The sequence below is a fragment of the Apium graveolens genome, chromosome 7 (assembly GCF_009905375.1).
Source record: "Apium graveolens cultivar Ventura chromosome 7, ASM990537v1, whole genome shotgun sequence".
Lineage (NCBI taxonomy): Eukaryota > Viridiplantae > Streptophyta > Magnoliopsida > Apiales > Apiaceae > Apium > Apium graveolens.
The window spans coordinates 5,735,669-5,754,983 of NC_133653.1; the positions used below are offsets into that span (position 1 = coordinate 5,735,669).

At 27.6% G+C, this 19,315-nt stretch overlaps 1 protein-coding gene across 1 annotated transcript; it reads left to right on the forward strand.

The window, feature by feature from the left end:
• Nucleotides 1–2,772: 2,772 nt before the first annotated feature.
• LOC141670647 (aspartyl protease family protein At5g10770-like) lies at nt 2,773–6,762 on the forward strand. The gene is made up of 2 exons (XM_074476593.1): nt 2,773–3,023; nt 5,290–6,762. Exons 1-2 carry the CDS (start codon nt 2,825–2,827, stop codon nt 6,552–6,554), a joined length of 1,464 nt encoding a protein of 487 aa, XP_074332694.1. The 5' UTR covers nt 2,773–2,824; the 3' UTR covers nt 6,555–6,762.
• Nucleotides 6,763–19,315: the final 12,553 nt, after the last annotated feature.

The window sequence follows — 19,315 nt, forward strand, 5'->3', positions numbered from 1 at the left end:
TTTATAACAAAATCCACCGATTTCGGTTGTTTATAGCTAAAAGCAACCGATTTTTGACCGATGGCTTTTAGCCTTTTTTCTTGTAGTGTTTGTTAATGTGGAAGTTGAGTTACTGATTTTCGATCGCGCAACAAGCTTTAGTCTTGATCAATTTAAAATATACAGTTAAATCACGATCAATGAATACCCTCAAGAACAGTTATAATATATCACTCATTGATATTATTCTTCTATTAATTAAGATTAACATATATTTTACTACTATATTTGAAACCATACAAATTGTTCATACAAGTTATTCGTTTGATGAAATTATTATTTTATGAACATTCGTTTACCAAGATTGATTTGATAAATAGGTAAACTTAGCAAATTTGAAAAAAATGTAAATTAAAAATTTTAAGTCAGTTTTAGAAAAAAGTTAAACTAAACGCCCGATCTCGCGCAGTCTTTTAATAATTAAATAAAAATAAAGTGTGCATACACAAAGCTCATTATAGTAAGAGTAGTGCTAGAGGTACCAAAATCGGTACCAAAATAACTCCAAAAAAAATATATGGCATGTTTTTGTTTGTGCGATTCATATTAACACATATGGGTCTTTTTCATTTAAGAGAAAATAACTAATAGAAAAGCAACATCTCATTTGTTTGGAAAATTTTGGTAAAATATTTTCGTACCTTTAAAATTACTCTTATAGTAATAACAAACTCATTTTAATGGTTGGTCTATCTATTCACTCTCGTTAGTGAAATATTTATGTTAATGAAGTTATTAAGTGATTAAAAAATGAATGCATTTATTATCTAAGGACAGTTTAGGCACAAGAGCAATTTGAACTTATGATGATTGAAACACAAAAAATATTTATTCACACATAATTGACCAATCTCAAGGGCTGAGGTTGAAAGATTGATCATCTTGTAACACAATATAGATTCATTCAGTTAATTACTCAAAATTAAATTGTTTAATGCATTGAAAGACATTAAGATTGGTAAAGAGAAAGAAAGACAGAAAATGCTTAAAAATATTGGAGATTAGGAGAAAAAATAATACAAAATAGTTAGAAAGAAAGGCTCGAAATATGAGAGCGCAAGGATTAAGTAAAGTTCCAGAATATTTTTAAAGATTTGTGAATAAAACAAGAACTTAAACTTAACCTTTTTAGGATGTACCATTTGAAAATTATCCATATTTTATCAATGATGAGTTATATTTCCTTTAACATCATTGATCAATAATTATAAGTAAGGCATGAGTATAAATATTCTAAAAAATCATCTTAATCAGATAACACTCACAAAATACAATAAATATATTTAAGAGACACGACAAAGTTAAAAATTATTTTACACGCTATCATTATTACTCGTATTAGATTCCATATTACAAATTTCTTTGAACAACATTGTTGACACATAATTTAATTTAACTATAATTAAACACACACAATTTAAGTTACTTGCCCGTGCCTGACAAGAGTTTTTATGCTAGTTTCAATTTAAGCACGACCTATTTAGTTGATCGTGGTTTATATTTTTCGAAACATATTTAGTCGGTTCAATTTATGAACCTATTTATGTTTAAACATAATTAAAAATAGGATTAAAACCTATAAAAATAATAAAAAAGCATGGCTTATAAAATTCAAAAAATGGGTAAAAATGATATATATATATATATATATTTATAAGTCATAAAGGAATCAAAAAGGATAAAAATAATACACTCAGAGTTATAACATGAATCATAAAAGGTGAAATCAAAAAGGTGAAATCAAAAAGTGGTGAAACCAAAAAATAAGTGAAACCAAAGTATCACTTAAAAATAAATTTCGCTTATTAATAAAGATTATTAATGTGATCTTCTAAATTTTTTGATAATAATATATATTGATTTTTAAAATTATATAATGAGAGCTAAAATGCAAAGAATTTAAGTATCTAGAGTTAACTTTGGATAATTATATAAAGTTAAGTGAGTTTAAATATAAAATTAAGAGAATTTTTGCAAATGCATGAGTTAATCTGGTTATTATAAAAATACCATTCAACATTTATATTCAAAATCCTAATAAATTAAATTATTTTCCGCAAACTAATATAGATATATAATTATTTAGCAAATATAAATTATTAAGAAACATTTTTGTGAAATACAGGAAAAGAAAGTCAAATATATGATTTTCAAACCATGTTTCCAAGACTTTTTTGAGGAAGAAGAGAAAAAGTATAAGAAGAACTGAAGAGAAATTTCTTATATATTTATGTCCAAAATCTTCATCCAATTTTTGAAAAAATTTAGAGAAAAAAAATTACTCAATTTCATTTTTTTTTCTTTTCCCTCTTGACTCTAGAACACAGCCTTAAAATCTTGTTTAGAATTTTGTTTCTCCTTTATATTCTCCCGGAAGTATATTCTACATAATAATAATATTATATAATTACTCCCTCCGTCCCTCCCAAATGTTTATATTTGGGTGGGGCGCGGAGTTTAAGAAAAATGATAAAGTAGTGGAGAAAAGTTGAAAAAGTGAGTAAAGTAGTGGAACCGATTAATATTATATGTATAAAGTGGGTATAGTGGAGGAAAGTAGTGGATGTAGTTAATTTAAAAATTATAAAAACTTTACTATTTTTGGAAAATTTTGAAATGTAAACAATTGGAAAAGAAAGTGTAAACAAATGGGAGGGACAGACGGAGACGGAGTATATAAATAGCACATTACTTCCGTACGTAGAAATGTGTATATAAAGGGCAGTAAGAGAGCCAAGATAGTTGGCAGAGCAACAGCAGTTTAAGAACACAATTGCTTTGCACAATGAAAAATCCCACTGCTTCCTCCTCCACATCTCTCCTCTTTCTCTCTCTAGCAATTGCAAGTTTAGTTCTGTTTTCCTCAGTCAATGATGGAGATGCAGCTGCTGACAGAAAGCTCATGGCTACAGAAACACACCAGTTTCATAACATTAAACTCACTTCTATTCTACCAGGCTCTGTTTGCGAGTCCTCTTCTGAAGGTTCCTTTTCTGTCCATCCTTAAACTCACTTTCAATATTCCATATACAGTAGTTATCGATTCTTCTAAAATCTCAAGGTGTTAGAATGACAACAGATTTTATATCATATATTCATATTCTAACAAAACATATGGATATTAGTGTCAGTAACAATCATATTTTGTTGCTGGCAAGTGGCAACTATGCAGTTAATTAGTTTAACCAAAAAATAATACAATTTTATTTTTAATAGTAATATATATTGTTTTAGCTGTAATTTGAGGTCTTTTTAAACTTGTTGTTAAATAACCAGCTCGAACCCTTACAGCTCCGTAAACCGAACTCCGATGTGATGTTAGATAGTCAGCTCTTCTAGAAACAGAAGGCTAAACTTATTCTTATACTATTCAACTCATATAAATCTAATAATTCTTCATTCAATTATTTCAAAACTACGTACAAAAGATTATAGAAAAATGTAGACACGGGTAGTCTGTTAGTATATACTCCATTCGTCCCTCCCAATTGTTATTGTTTCTAAAAGAGTATTCGACACGAATTTTAAGATGAATATAAAGTATAGTTTTATAAACTTTTTTAAAAAATTTTTTTTCTGAATAAAAGTATAAACATTCTATTTTTATTCAGAAAAAGAAAATTTTTAAAAAAAGTTTTAGAACTATACTTTATAATAATCTTAAAATACGTGTCAGACACTTCTCATAAACGAAAACGATAATAATTGGCCGGGACCAAGAGACTACTGTATAGAATGTGGACAGAATTAACCATAGGGTTCATAGCATTCACATACACTGAATATTAATTTCTGGCCATGATTTATTCTAGAATTAGAACTGTACAAAAACATTATCACGGGTGTGGGAAATGGCTATGCATACAGCTTCCACATACTTTAGCTTTTTATATTCAACATGCGGCTGTACTTCCGTCAAGGAAGCTAATAAGATATTGTCAACTTACCGTTGAAACATACACGCACCTTATTTTGGATACGATTTGAACCTTTGACATCCTGTGAAAGAGTTAGGGATAATGTGTTTAACTAGTAAATAATATGATGTCATCAAGAAAGCGAATGAGATACAGCTAGACGAAGAGGTTATCGGATAAAATTTCGCCTTAACACTAATCTAAACTTGAGTGGTTTATTGAATCAAATAATTGGATGAATTCAATTATTTGTGGCATTTAGCAAACAATATTATAGTAGTGGTTGTTGATGCAGGACAAGAAATACCTGCAACAATCTCATATAAAGATGCATGTATCTCTGTAATGCACTCCCTCCGTCCCCCTCAATTCTTTATATCAGGGGACGGGAGCTCGGCATGTATTTTGATAATCTTATTAAATGTAGTTATATAATTTTTTTAAATTTTTTTCTTCTAAATAAAAATATGATGTTCAAATTTAAATACAAAAAAAGAAAATTTTAAAAATAAATTACAGAAATATATTTTATAGTTGTCTTAAAATACGTGTCAAGCATGTGAAAAAACTGTAAAGAAATGAGAGGGACGGAGGCAGTATTTGTTCACATGTTTATACAAGCATATGTGTACACACACAGGGCGCCAAACTTTAGTTGAATTTTGATGGTATGATCTTTGTCTTTAGAGTGTGTGGACTGTGACATTCGTAATATTAATAATTCATCGGTGGGTACATCAGACTGATAAATTATGTATGCATGACAAATATGTGCAAGTTTTGGCTATAGAAATTTATTTTATCTTTTCACGCGTTGGAAAGTTTGTAGCTAAGTGGAAGCTTAATCATTGCCTATGCGTACCCATCAAGCTGCTTCCGGTGTTATAGATTTCGAAAATCGGTATTATTCGGTTAAAGTACCGATTTTTGATTTATCAAAAAAATTCAAAAAATCGGATAATTTATCGGCGATTTATCAGAAATCGGTCAAATCGGACAAATATTTTTGACAGATTTTAAGCGATTTATCAGCGATTTTTGAAAAATCGGCCGATTTCTATAATAATAAATTATTAAGTAAATATATAAGTTAATTAAAATACGGAGATCTTCCGGAGCACACCAACTATATTGAGAATTTTTTTCCGATTCATGTAAATGATGGGCTCCCTTGTATTCACGTTAAAAGGCATGCCTACACATGTGCAGAAACTTTCCGCAACATGTTATCATATGAACTATGAAGAAGATATGTTGCAGATGTTGTTACAGACTTTTACATTTAGTATACAGAGAATTTCCTTCATTAATGATAATTTTCTTGAATTAACAGGTCAGAAACCATCACCATCATCACTCAAAGTGGTGCACAAACATGGACCATGCCACAAACAACAGAACACAAAGGAATCTCTATCCTCCTCAGCATCACAAATCCTAACTCACGACGAGTCCCGAGTTAAATCAATCAACTCACGAATCGCCTTCAACGCTGCTCGAAAGTCCTTCACATCCACGAACTCAGTTACAGTTCCAGCAAAATCAGGCTCATCCTTAAACGCTGGTAACTACATTGTCACAGTAGGTCTCGGATCACCAAAAAAGGACCTGTCATTAATTTTCGACACTGGCAGTGACCTTACCTGGACACAATGTGAACCATGCGCACGATCCTGCTACGATCAAGCCGACCCAATTTTCAATCCTTTGCAATCGACGACCTATTCGAACGTATCCTGCAGTGCACCGCAATGTAATCAGCTCAAATCCGCTACAGGAAACAGTCCAAGCTGCAATGGAAACACCTGCATCTACGGAGTCCAATACGGGGATCAATCCTTCACAGTAGGTTTCTTTGTGAAAGATAAATTAACATTATCTCCTACTGATGTCGTCCCAGATTTTTACTTCGGATGTGGCCAAAACAATCAAGGCCTATTCGGTCAAACCGCTGGCTTAATCGGACTAGCCAGAGATAAACTTTCGATTGTTTCACAAACATCGCAAAAATATGGAAATGTTTTCTCCTACTGTCTTCCGTCTAGATCTAGTGAAACTGGTTACTTAACATTCGGACAATCAGCCGTTTCAAAAACAATCCAGTACGTTCCATTTGCTGATACGCAAGGCACAACATTTTATTTCATCGACATTGTCGCGATTTACGTAGGCGGTGAGAACCTTCGAATCAGTCCTACTGTCTTCTCCACCGCTGGATCTATCATCGATTCTGGAACTGTCATCACACGTCTACCTCCTGCAGCCTACACAGCTTTACGAAACACGTTCAGGAAACAAATGACGCAATATGCCCTAGGAAAACCAGTTTCGATACTCGATACATGTTATGACTTCAGCAAATATTCTACAGTCCAGATTCCTACCATCAGCATTGTGTTTGGCGGAAACAAGAAAATCGACATCCATGTTTCGGGAATTTTGTACGTGATTAATCCGTCGCAAGTGTGTTTGGCTTTTGCTCCTAATAGTGATGCATCTGATGTGCTGATTTATGGGAATGTTCAGCAGAAGACCATGCAAGTTGTTTATGATGTTGCAGGAGGGAAGCTGGGCTTTGGAGCTCAAGGGTGTGCTTGATTAACCCTAATTGTGTTGTTAATATTTGTAAGAAAATACTACGAGTAGCTTTTAGTCATGATGAAATGATTTTAGGCTATAGTATACTTGTAATAATATGATTGTGAGAACTATTGGAGTTACAAAAGTGGAGTGTTTATCATTAACACATGGATGTAAGATGAGTTCTATATATAAGAAGTAAAGTGTATACATTTTATTTACTACTTATACATGAGTTGAACTTCTTTTAGTTATAAACTCATCAAGCACCCGGACCCTTGACAGACCAAGAGTTCGACCACTGCACCAACTCTTTGTTGGTATTTGAGTTAAACTTTGATTATCTCACTTTTTTTTTGCCTCTTTTAGACAGACCAAGAGTTTGACCACTGCACCAACTCTTGGTTGGTATCTGAATTGAATTTTGATTATCTTACTTTTTCTTTGCCTCTTTTAGACAGACTAAGAGTTCGACCACTACACCAACTTTTTGTTGGTATTTGAGTTGAACTTTGATTATCTCGCTTTTTCTTTTCCTCTTTTAGACGGACCAAGAGTTCGACTAGTGTACCAACTCTTTGTTGGTATCTGAGTTGAACTTTGATTATCTCACTTTTTCTTTCTTCTGCTCCGGAGCTAAAACGCGAGGAATAATGTTTCAATTAGTCTTGTTAGAAGTCAAGCTAAAAACAGCCCCATTTGCTCTTGGCCAGAGTACTTTGTTCGTTGAATAGTTAGTTACAATGTGTTTTGGTCATAGGAGTTGCCTAGATTATGTTTTTTTTGCTAATAGGTTGGCTAGATTATGTAGAATAACTGCGATGTGTTTTGTTCTCCTCCTGTTATGTTGGAGACCCGAAATTTGCTTTTGTTTCAAAGAAAAACAAGCACTAAATATTCAGACATGTGTGTCTAAAAATATATAAATTAAAATTTGCATGTTTTTTTAAACATCTAGCAGGGAGTCGGCTATTCAAGAAACGAGTTTGAGTTGGATATTTTTAAATGAGTTGAACCACATGTTTGTTTAGGTGAAAACAGTTAAAAATTTAGTTGAACTCGGCTTATTTAATAGGTTAGTTAAGCCGAGTTTACTTATAAGTTAAATACGACCCGAGTTTAGATGAGTCTCGGGCTGAGATGGGTCGTGAGGTAACAATTGAAAAAATTATTAAAATTTTAAATTTAATAAAATGAAAATAAATTTTAAAAATAATATACATGTAAATTTTGAACAAAATCGAGCGGAGCCGATTCAAATTTTCGAGAGAGCGAAATTTTAATTAAACCAGCCGGTGCACCGAGCTTGGCTTTTTTCACTGAATGAGTTCGAATTTGTGATGGAGCTCGAGTGCTCGCCATCAGCTGACTCGAATTACAGACTTCTCGAAATTCTTTGTTTAGTTATTATGTACGCTTTAACAGATACTTGTATTGAAAAATTTTACAATTATTGGGCTTTCATATAATAAAAATACCTAACTTTTCTAAGACTTTTTTATGGAAAAATTACTGGACACAATATTGGAAAAAATTGGTATAAAGTGTCCCTTTGGGAAATTTTAAAATAAGTAACTTATAACTTGAAATGAACAAGGGATTTATAAGTCATAAGTAGATGGATACTTATAAGTTAAGTAAGTATTTATTTTTTGTTTAAATGTCAGAATTTTTTTTATTTAACTGAGCTAAAATAAATAAATTTTAAATACAATTATTTTAATTCATAAATTTTTAATTAGAAAGACATGTAAAAACATAAATTTTAAAACTAAAGTTAATAATAAACAAAAAATAAATAAAATAAGTTGATAAAAAATGCGTCATTTCTAACCTTCAACTTATCAATTTATAAGTTATAAATTTGACTTATAAGTTAAGTTAACAAACACTGATTTATAAGTATTTATGAATTTATAAGCAAATAAGTTGCTTATTTTGTTCGGCTAAACAGGCCCAAAGTACTGTGCATTACCAGTTCTTGACTTGGTCTCTATAGACAAAGCGAACGAACATTTTTGTCTTTAATCAAATTTCTCGTCTACTAAAAAACCTAACTTAACTTGACGAACCGTGGTCGCACGGTCTTTATTAATATTTTTATATTGTTTAAAGTATTATATATTTTTTTGGATAATTATCTTATTAATATATTTATAAATATTAATATAAATATTTGTTGGTGGTGAGATTCGAACCGAAATCTTGAAAATTGTATAAATAATAATATAAATATTTGTTGTTGGTGGGGTTTGAATCTGGAAGTTTTATTATTATATAAATAATAATATAAATATCTGTATTTGGCGGGGTTCGAATCTGACAGTTTTAGTAGTGTATATATTTTTTTAGTATTTGAATCTAGCGATCCCGATCACTTGATTAAAAATATTCGACGGTCATAAATAAGGATAATCAAACTAACCAAAAAAAGATATATCAAATTATACAACATTTCGGTTATAATAATATAATACAGATTTATAGATATTTTTGCTTACAAATTCTACCTGACCAGACTATACGAGGATAGAGCTTACTTTTTTATAAATTAATTTACAAACAAAACATTATAATTACTCAAGATTAAAAAAATAAATTTACAAATTGAAAGTTGGAAGGTTCGAATATTATAATTACTCAAAATTCAGTTGGTCTACGCTAAAGTCTCGACTGAATAAAAAAAATTATGATTTTTTTTTTTTAGAAAAAAATCTGATTTCTAGTTAAAACCATTACAAAAAACTTGGTTAAATCGGGGTAATTTTAAAATATTAATGACATTTTTAATTTTTCATAAATTTAAAACCCTGATTCCACCGCATTGTGATCACTATTTGACCTGGTAGTACAATATAGAAAATACCGAGATGAGTGGGAGGAAAAACTAAAGTCTTCCTCATTTTTAAACATTATATATGTGAATGGTTTGCGTTCTTCATTACAAAAATTTCCAAGATATGTCATAATAAAATATTTGATAACAATTATTTAAATTTGTTTTGGTACCATCCCACCTATCTACGTGAAATTGGAGAGCAATATGCTATCTAGTGGATGACCCCGAAGAGCCAGTAAAATTGGAGAGAACCTATGTTATTACGATTTTATACAATTTACTTTAAAATGTGATTTTTAAATTTTACGAATTATAAATAAATAATTTGTAATTTTTGATCAATTTTAGTAGTTTGGACCAAATAAAACTAAACCCGGACTATTATTTTAAAACTGAGCTAATACTAGTATTCATAAAATCTAAATATGATATTTAAAATGTCCGTATAAAAAAAACTCAAATTTACTTTAATAGTATGGTATGTCACCGCAAGAAATACGTCTATTGAATATTATGATGATAATAGTTATGAAAACAAATACGTCTATCAAATATTTTATGACGAGAATAATTATGAAAATAATAATTCTTTACCTTCTTAAATTATTTTGATCTTAATTGCCATAAACATTAATTTAAGCAGAATGACTATCTATCCATGAGTGTTACAAAAACCTCATGAACTCGTATGGTGTTATGCTGGACTGTAATTCGAGCCGGGCGAGCTCGCGTGTTATGCTGGACTGTAATTCGAGTCGGGCGAGCTCGTGTTATGCTTGACTGTAATTCGAATCGGGCGGCTCGCGAGCTCGCCCGACTCGAACTCATTTATGTGGTCTCGACTGGTTTAATTACTCGAGCCGGCTCGGCTCGACTCGTAGCTCGCGACTCGAACTCATTTATGTGGTCTCGACTTGTTTAATTACTCGAGCCGGTTCGGCTCGACTCGTGAAATTAAACGAGCCGAGTTCGGTTAGAGATTTAGGCTCGATTAAGTGTAAAATTAAACGAGCTGGCTCGCGTCCGACTCGTTAAAACCTACTCGTTTAGCTAAATGAGCCGGCTCGACTCGACTCGTGAAATTAAACGAATCGAGTTCGGACAAAGGTTTAGCCTCGTTTAGTTAAACGAGCTGGCTCGATTCGACTCGATTAATCTCGGTTCGAATTACGTCCGCTTCGAAACTCGGCTTACTCGGCCCGAATTAGAGTCATAGCTATGCATGAACCAAAGCACCTTAAAACCTTATATAAAGGGGACCGGGTGAGTAAAGAAAGTACAATATATAGCAGTTTGAAATAAGAATTTCTTTGCACAATGGGAAATCCTGCAGCTTCCTCTTACACATCTCTTCACTTTTATTCTCTAATAATAGCAAGTTTAGTTCTGTTTTCTGTTGTTAATGATGTAGATGCAGCTGTTGATAGAAAGCTCATGGCTGCAGAGTTACATAAGTCTCATTTCATCAGAGTCAGTTCTCTACTACCAGGCTCTGTTTGTGACTCCTCTTCACAAGGTCTCTCTCTTTAGATTTAGATTTACATTCATGCATGCTGCTAAACACGGATTAATTACCCGTTCTTAGGAGAGTACCGAACACGATATTATAATTTGAACGATTTTATATTATATACAAACATAAATAATATGTTGCACTACAAGAAACATGATTTTTTACAATTGTCATTAGGAAGCACTGACTGATTTTTATTAATTACGATTGGTTTGACGATCAGTAAAAACCTGTTTCTTGTAGTGTTGATGACCTTTACATTTTTTCATTGATAGGAAATTGTTTCAATTTATGAAAATTGAGTTTAACAAAAAAATTACTGGCCCCTTAAATTAAAATTAAGAACATAACTTTTTTTTTCATCACCTATATGGAATATTATATTATTATAACTAACTATAATTTGACAATTTTATTATATCTTTCATTGATGAACATTTTTCATGAATCAACAGGTCACAGACCATCATCGCCATCACTCAGAGTTGTGCACAAACATGGACCATGCCACAAACAACACAAACCAAAGGAATCTTCATCTCAATCATCATCAGACTCCCTAACTCATGACGAGTAGGGCTGTCAAAAAAACTAGCATAATTACCCGTGCGAGACACGGGTCATTTTCTAGAATTTTTTATTCATCGTGCAATTATAATGTTCTTAATTTTATTCTTATTTGTAAATGTTGTACAATGTCTAACGTATATCAAATATAAATTAATTGTTTATTTTCATAAAAAACAATACCAAATTACACAACATTTCAAATATAACTCATTAAGCAATATATATATATATATATATATATATATATTTGTTTGTGTTTTATAATTTGTATTTAATGAATGAATATAAATAGGGTAGTAGTGTATTTTAAAGCGAAACAATTATACTTAATCTGTAGAATGTCGTTAGTATGTTTACAAATAAAAAGTTAAAAAATAACATATATGTTGAATACAGAGTTAACCAAAAAAATTGAATTCTATTTAAATAAACTATATGTACTGGTCTATATTATTATTGAGTTCACTATTAACTTACAATTAACATACTCAATTTAAAAAGATAAAAAATACATAATTGAAGTCAGGATAACTTGCAATCATAATATACGATAATGTAAACTTTACACTATTGTTAATATAAAAGTTAATTTTAATGAAAATGTTAGTTTTTGAAATTCAACGTATGTATGCATGAAAAAATATTAGTTTTTTATTTACACTACGGTTACCAAAGTAACATTAAATTATATGTGTGTGTCAACATGTAAATTGTCGTATGTTACATTTCTTAGTAAATTACGAAGGTTTCAATTATTTATATGCTATATATCTGATTTATGTACATGTATAATCACTATTAACATCTAGTGTGACAATTAATTACTTAAATAACATGCATTTATAATTATTCAAAAATTAAAATTATGTAATAAATAAATAGCAATTATTTATATATGGTATTCATATTATCACTGACAAACAATCTATATCTAGTTTTTACGCAACTGGGTATCAATCATGGTTGTAATATAAAAATAAATTATATATTATAAAGACTTATTATTGATATTCATGATTTTTTTTCAAGGATTCGAAGGAAAAATTATAATTATATTGTTATTTAAACAGTTTTTAAGTTATTTTCATTACTATTTTAATATTTCTTCATATAATAATTTGATAGCATTGTATACTATTTTCCTAAAATTAAATATTTTTAAATTTGATAAAATTTTATAAATATCAGTTGAACTGATTAATTCATTCAGATTACTGAACAATATATATTTTTTATTTAAATAGTATAAAATGTACTGAATCAAATATTATAATATAGTATAGATATAATTTATATTTGAATAATTCAAAATATAAAAATAATTCAAAATATTTGTACAATATTATCTTGATCAATGAACATTATTTATCTAGAAGAATTTTTTTAATAAAGCTAGTTTTTTTTAAGTGAAAAATGAAAAATAAATCAATTTAATATATCATCGTAGTTTTAAAAAATTCTTGTGAGATCTAATATCAAATTTCGAATATTTTTAGAATCGTGACAAGTCCCAAAAATAATAATGCGCTACTAGTGAAGTTAGTAATTTTAATATAAATAATCAATTGACTTGATATTATAAACACCTCAAACACATTAATTTATATTAACATAAGATATTAAAAAATTTCACATTCTTGGTAAGATATTATCGCCGAACTTGTAATTTAAATTTACTAAACGTATAATGTGACGATGTTTTTCGGCCGGGTCATGTAGTCAAATTTCGAGTATTTTTTGAAGAATGGGTCAAGTTCTTATTTCAAATTCGAAATAAAATAAAATATTTTTACTCATTATAATTGGAACTCATCTAAATATGTAATACCATTATATATTATTTATATATAAGCGATTCTATTCTCAATATTTTCTTTAAAATTATATATGTACATTTTAATTACTTTTTATAATAATAAAATATTTTAAAAATATATTAGATACATTTTCAAACTAAAAAAAATTAATAAATAAGATAATAATTCATTTATGTACTATGTCTAATTTTGTATCCGGAATTTAATTCTTTAAAACTAATTGTACAAATATTCAAGTAAATATCTTGTTTTGCGGAATTCAAGTAACTATCTTTAAAGTTATATAAAATATTCATTTAGCACACTTACATATTATGTGTATGATAAAAAGCATATGTGATATTATGGTGTACTGAAATAAGGTTGTATAGGTGAATGAAATATCTTGAGTTCGATTCCCAAAAAGCACATTTTTTTATAAAATTAAAAAGAGGGGTAGTTTAGTCTTTTCAATGAGACTTTTTAATCTCATTAATTATCCTCTTGTTCTCCTATTATATATAGAAGAGATTCGAAAAATCCGAAATTCTTCCGAAAAATCCGCATTCGTATTTGAAATAAAGCGAATATTATCCGTATCCGAAACAAAACGGATATTATCCGTATTAGAATCCGACGATTGCGAATACGGATACGGATATAGGCATATTCGTATCCGATAATATCTGAATCCGAATAAATATATTTTATATTTAAATAATTTAAAAATATATTATATGAAATTTATAATGTGTTTATGTGTCTATATATACATGTATAATATATATATATATATATATTAAATATTATGTTTATACAAATTTTATAGACATATAGAAAAAAATCATTTGAGTTAAACAATTTAAAGATAACGATTATATTGAATAAATAAATAAAATTAATTTTTTGAAAAATTAAAATATGATTAAATCACTTTATCTCTTTTTTTTTTTTTTTGAAACAAAATCACTTTATCTCTTATTTTAATTTTTAAATTAAATTAAATTAAACATTATAATTATTCAGGAATAAAAAAATGAATTTACAAATCGAAAGTTGGAAGGTTCGAATATTATAATTACTCGAAATTCAGACAATGTTAAAGTCTCGACTGAGAAAAAAATTAATACAATATTTTTTAAAATATATCTGATTTCTAATTAAAATCATTACTAAAAACTTGGTTAAATCCGAGTAATTTTAAAATATTAATGATATTTTAATTATTCATAAATTTTAAAATTCTGGTTCCAACACGTCATGATCACTATTTAACTATATGGGGGCCATACGATATAAAAAAATATTGAGATGAGTGGGAGAAAAAACTAAAGTCTTTGTCATATTGGAGCATTATGTGAATGGTTTGCGTTCGTCGTAAATAGCGATAATTTATTAAGTTTCACTTTACCACTACACCACTACATCACATTGTTACTTAAGTTTTTATCATATACATAATATAATATATGAGTGTCGTAAATAGCGATAATTTATTTAACTTTAAACATGATTACTAAAATATTTGTAGAGTTAGATTTGAACAATTGAATTTCAGATATACAGTTAAGCATAGTACATAAACGAATCATTTCCTTATTTATTAAACAATTTTTAATTTAAAAAGTATGTCTCATACATTTTTAATATATATTTTTTATAAAAAATAAATTGTACACATAATTAATTTTTTTATATGTTGAAAAGAGATACACTTATATAAATAATATATATCTGTACTACATATTTAGATAAGTTATAATTAGCATATTTCGATTTATTTCGTATTCAAAATTACTTGACCTATTTTTCAAAAGATACTCAAAATTTGACTAAATGACATGTTTGTAAATACCACGTCACTACTTAGGTTTAATTTAAATTACGAGTTCGACTAAAAAATCTTTTCAACAAAGAAAAGTTTTGTGATATCTTATGTTGGTAAAAATTAATATATTTGATGTCTTTATAAAATCAGGTCAATTGATAATATGTATCAAAATTACTAGCTTCAAAATCAGAATTTTACCCATTTTGAAAAAATACTCGAAATTTGAATACATGACTCAGCCGAAAATACATCATCACTAACTAGGTTTAATAAATTTAAATTACGAGCTCGACGAGAATATCTTACCAATAAGGATAAATTTTATAATATCTTATATTAATAAAAATTAATATTTTTGAGATTTTTATACGATCAAGTCAATTAATATTATGTATCAAAATTACTAAGTGAGTGGTTTTACATTATTACATCTGGAACTTAACTAAATATTTAAATATATTTAAAATTTGACATGAGATGTCACAAGTTCCGTTAAAACTACGAAGATATACTAAATCGATTTATTTATTAATGTTTCACTTTTAAAAAATAGGTTTAAAATATTATTCAATGATGGTGAATTTATAAAGAGGTGCTCCTACGTCCTATTTTTTCATTCTCTTTAGAAAAAACTAAACTACAACTATAAAGTAAAATTAATAATTTTCATTAACATGTTATCTGAAAAATGGTAAGACATTTTATGCTTTTTCATAAAAAAAAGAGTTTATTTACTGTATTATTTAATTAAAGATATATTTATATTCAACTATTTGTGAGACAAATCCTAAACTTTATATTATTCAATTTGATATAGTTATTATAAGTAATCATATATATATAATCCCTGTTTTTTGTGGAATTCTCGAGTTCAAAATCCTAACTTTATATAATTACAATCCAGTATAATGGTTCAGGTTTTATGTTTCTGATAATTTAAAAACTTAAATAATAAACTACATGATATAAACGTGTGTTATGCTGTTATATCATTAAAGTTAAATATTTACGTGTTCTACAATGTGAATACATATATTTTTCAAACTGATCATGTTCTATTTTACTTGCAGAACATATATGGACTCCCGTACTCAACTAAAAACAAGCACTCAATAGAACTTATCTTATATATATATATATATATATATATATATAAGAAACTTGAAAAATTATACAATTAAATATTTTGAAAAAAAAAATATTTAAAATTAGCACTAATAGATTTACAAAAAAATATTTAGTGTTGAAATATATTGTACAACTATTTGGAATTATTTGAAAAAAAAGTTAAAATTATAATGTATTGTACTATTTGATTTAATCTATGTTATGCTATCTAAATAAAAAAATTAATATCAGTCGATATTTTGAAAGGATTAACAAGTCCAAATAATATTTAAAACAATCATCAAATTGAAAATATTTAATTTTAGAAAAATAATATACAATGTTATCAAGTAACTATAAAAAGAAATATTAGAATCATAAATGAAAGAAACTTCAAAATGATTTGAATGATGATATTAGTAAAACTTTATATTCAGATTCTTGAAAAAAAAATCTGAATATTAGTAGTTAGTCTTTACGATATATGAATTATTTTTATGTCACATACATGACCGATGCTCTGTTGAGTAAAAATAGATATTGTTTGATTGTCAGTGTTACTACGACTACAATATATAAATAATTGTAATTTATTTATTAGATAATTATAATTTTTGAAAAATCATAAATACATGTTATTTGGGTAATTTACTGAATAACAATTAGATATATGCATGATCAAGATATCTAACATATAAATAAACGAAACCAACATAATTTACTCGAAAATATAATAAATACAATAATTTACACACACATGTGACTTTATCTTTACCAATATTAAAAAATTCAATTTTTAATGGTGTATTTTAGAGTTATTGATATACATACTAGAAGTAAATCACAAAAGTTTTTTATGTTCTGAAATTAAGAATGATCAATTAAATTTAAGTTTTTTTTCAATGTGTTAAAAACTAGATAGATTATGTCAATTTTAATTTATGAATTGACAATTATCTCACATCTTATAAAATTAACTTTGTATATTAGAAAGGATTAAAAGTTAAGTACACGGTCGATATCAACTTTAGTTAATGAATTATGACATTAGCAATGATATTAAATCAACATAAACGTTGAATTAAAAAAATATTCTTTTTTAAAAAATAAACTTATATTAATTGTAATGTAAATTGTACTTTGTTGAATATTACGGTTACAGGTCTTGACCACTTTAATTATGTATTATTAATCCTTTTCAATTAAGCAAGGTAATTGTAAATTATTAATGACTTTATTAATAAAATATCTCATTACTCCAAAATTTATTTGATCAAAACTCAAAAAATTTACTCGACTATGCAATATATATATGTTAATTTTTAGTTCTTTTTATAAACATATTGACAATTTTCGATATATTAAATTCAATATTTTCCTTTTACACGTATAGTGACTACCCTACTTATATTCATTTAGTAAATACAAATTACACGATACAAACAAGAAAATATGTATTATGATTAATGAGATATATTAAATATGTTATGAACGTTTTTAATGTTTTACATAAAAATCATACACAATGATAGATACTCAACTTGTATTTGATATGTTTTAGACGTTATACAATATTTATCAAAAGGAAAACGATCAAGAATTTTAATAATATAATTGTATGGTGTACAAAAAAAATATGGAAAATAACTCGTGCCTCGCACGGGTTATTATGCTAGTATATAAATAATAATATAAATATTTGATGTTGGTGGGGTTCGAATCTGAAAGTTTTAGAATTGTATAAATAATAATATAAATATTTGTTTTTGATGGGGTTCGAACCTGTGAGGTTGAGTAGTGTATTTTTTTTAATATTTAAATTTAACGGTCATGATCACTTGATTAAAAATATTCAACGGACATAAATGGGGATAGTCAAACCAACCAAAAAAAGTTATCAAAGTATATCTCATTTCAATTATTATAATATAGTAAATATTTATACGTATTTTTGCTTACAATTCTACCCGACCAGACTATACGAGGATAGAGCTTACTTTTTTATAAATTAAATTTACAAACAAAACTTTATAATTATTCAGGAATAAAAAAATGAATTTACAAATCGAAAGTTGGAAGGTTCGAATATTATAATTACTCGAAATTCAGACTATGTTAAAGTCTCGACTGAGCAAAAAAATTAATACAATATTTTTTAAAATATATCTGATTTCTAATTAAAATCATTACTAAAAACTTGGTTAAATCCGAGTAATTTTAAAATATTAATGATATTTTAATTATTCATAAATTTTAAAATTCTGGTTCCAACACGTCATGATCACTATTTAACTATATGGGGGCCATACGATATAAAAAAATATTGAGATGAGTGGGAGAAAAAACTAAAGTCTTTGTCATATTGGAGCATTATGTGAATGGTTTGCGTTCGTCGTAACAAAAATTTCCAAGATATGTCGTAATAAAATATTTGATAACAATTGTTTAAATTCTTTTTGGTACGAACCCACTTATCTGTGTGAAATTAGAGAGCAATATGCTATGTAGTGGATGACCAGGAAGAGCCAGTAAAAGTTAATCTGAACTGCAAGCTAGCATATATTTATTTATTTTTTGTATTGTATGAACCTACGGACGAAAATAATTATCCTCTTTTTAACCCAACTGAGTTTAACCTATAATTGTGCAGAATTCTTTTATGAAAATCATTATTGAATCATTCATTTATAGATCATGTAATCTCTTAATAATAATACCGTAATAGGGTACTATTTAAATTTGTTTTTAAATATCATGTAATCTCTTAATAATAATTCCGTACTAGGGTACTATTTAAGTTTGTTTAGTCAAATTGCTTAAATTTTGAATGAAGTTTATATATGTTATATAATTAAAAATATTTGAGAACCTATATCATTACGTACGATTTTATACAATTTACCTTAAAATGTGTTTTTTAAATTTTAGGAATTATAAATAATTATTTTGTAATTTTCGATCAATTTTAGTAGATTGGACCAAATAAAACTAAACCCGGACTATTATTTTAAAACTGAGCTAATACTAGTATTCATAAAATCTAAATATGATATTTAAAATGTCCGTATAAAAAAAACTCAAATTTACTTTAATAGTATGGTATGTCACTGCAAGAAATACGTC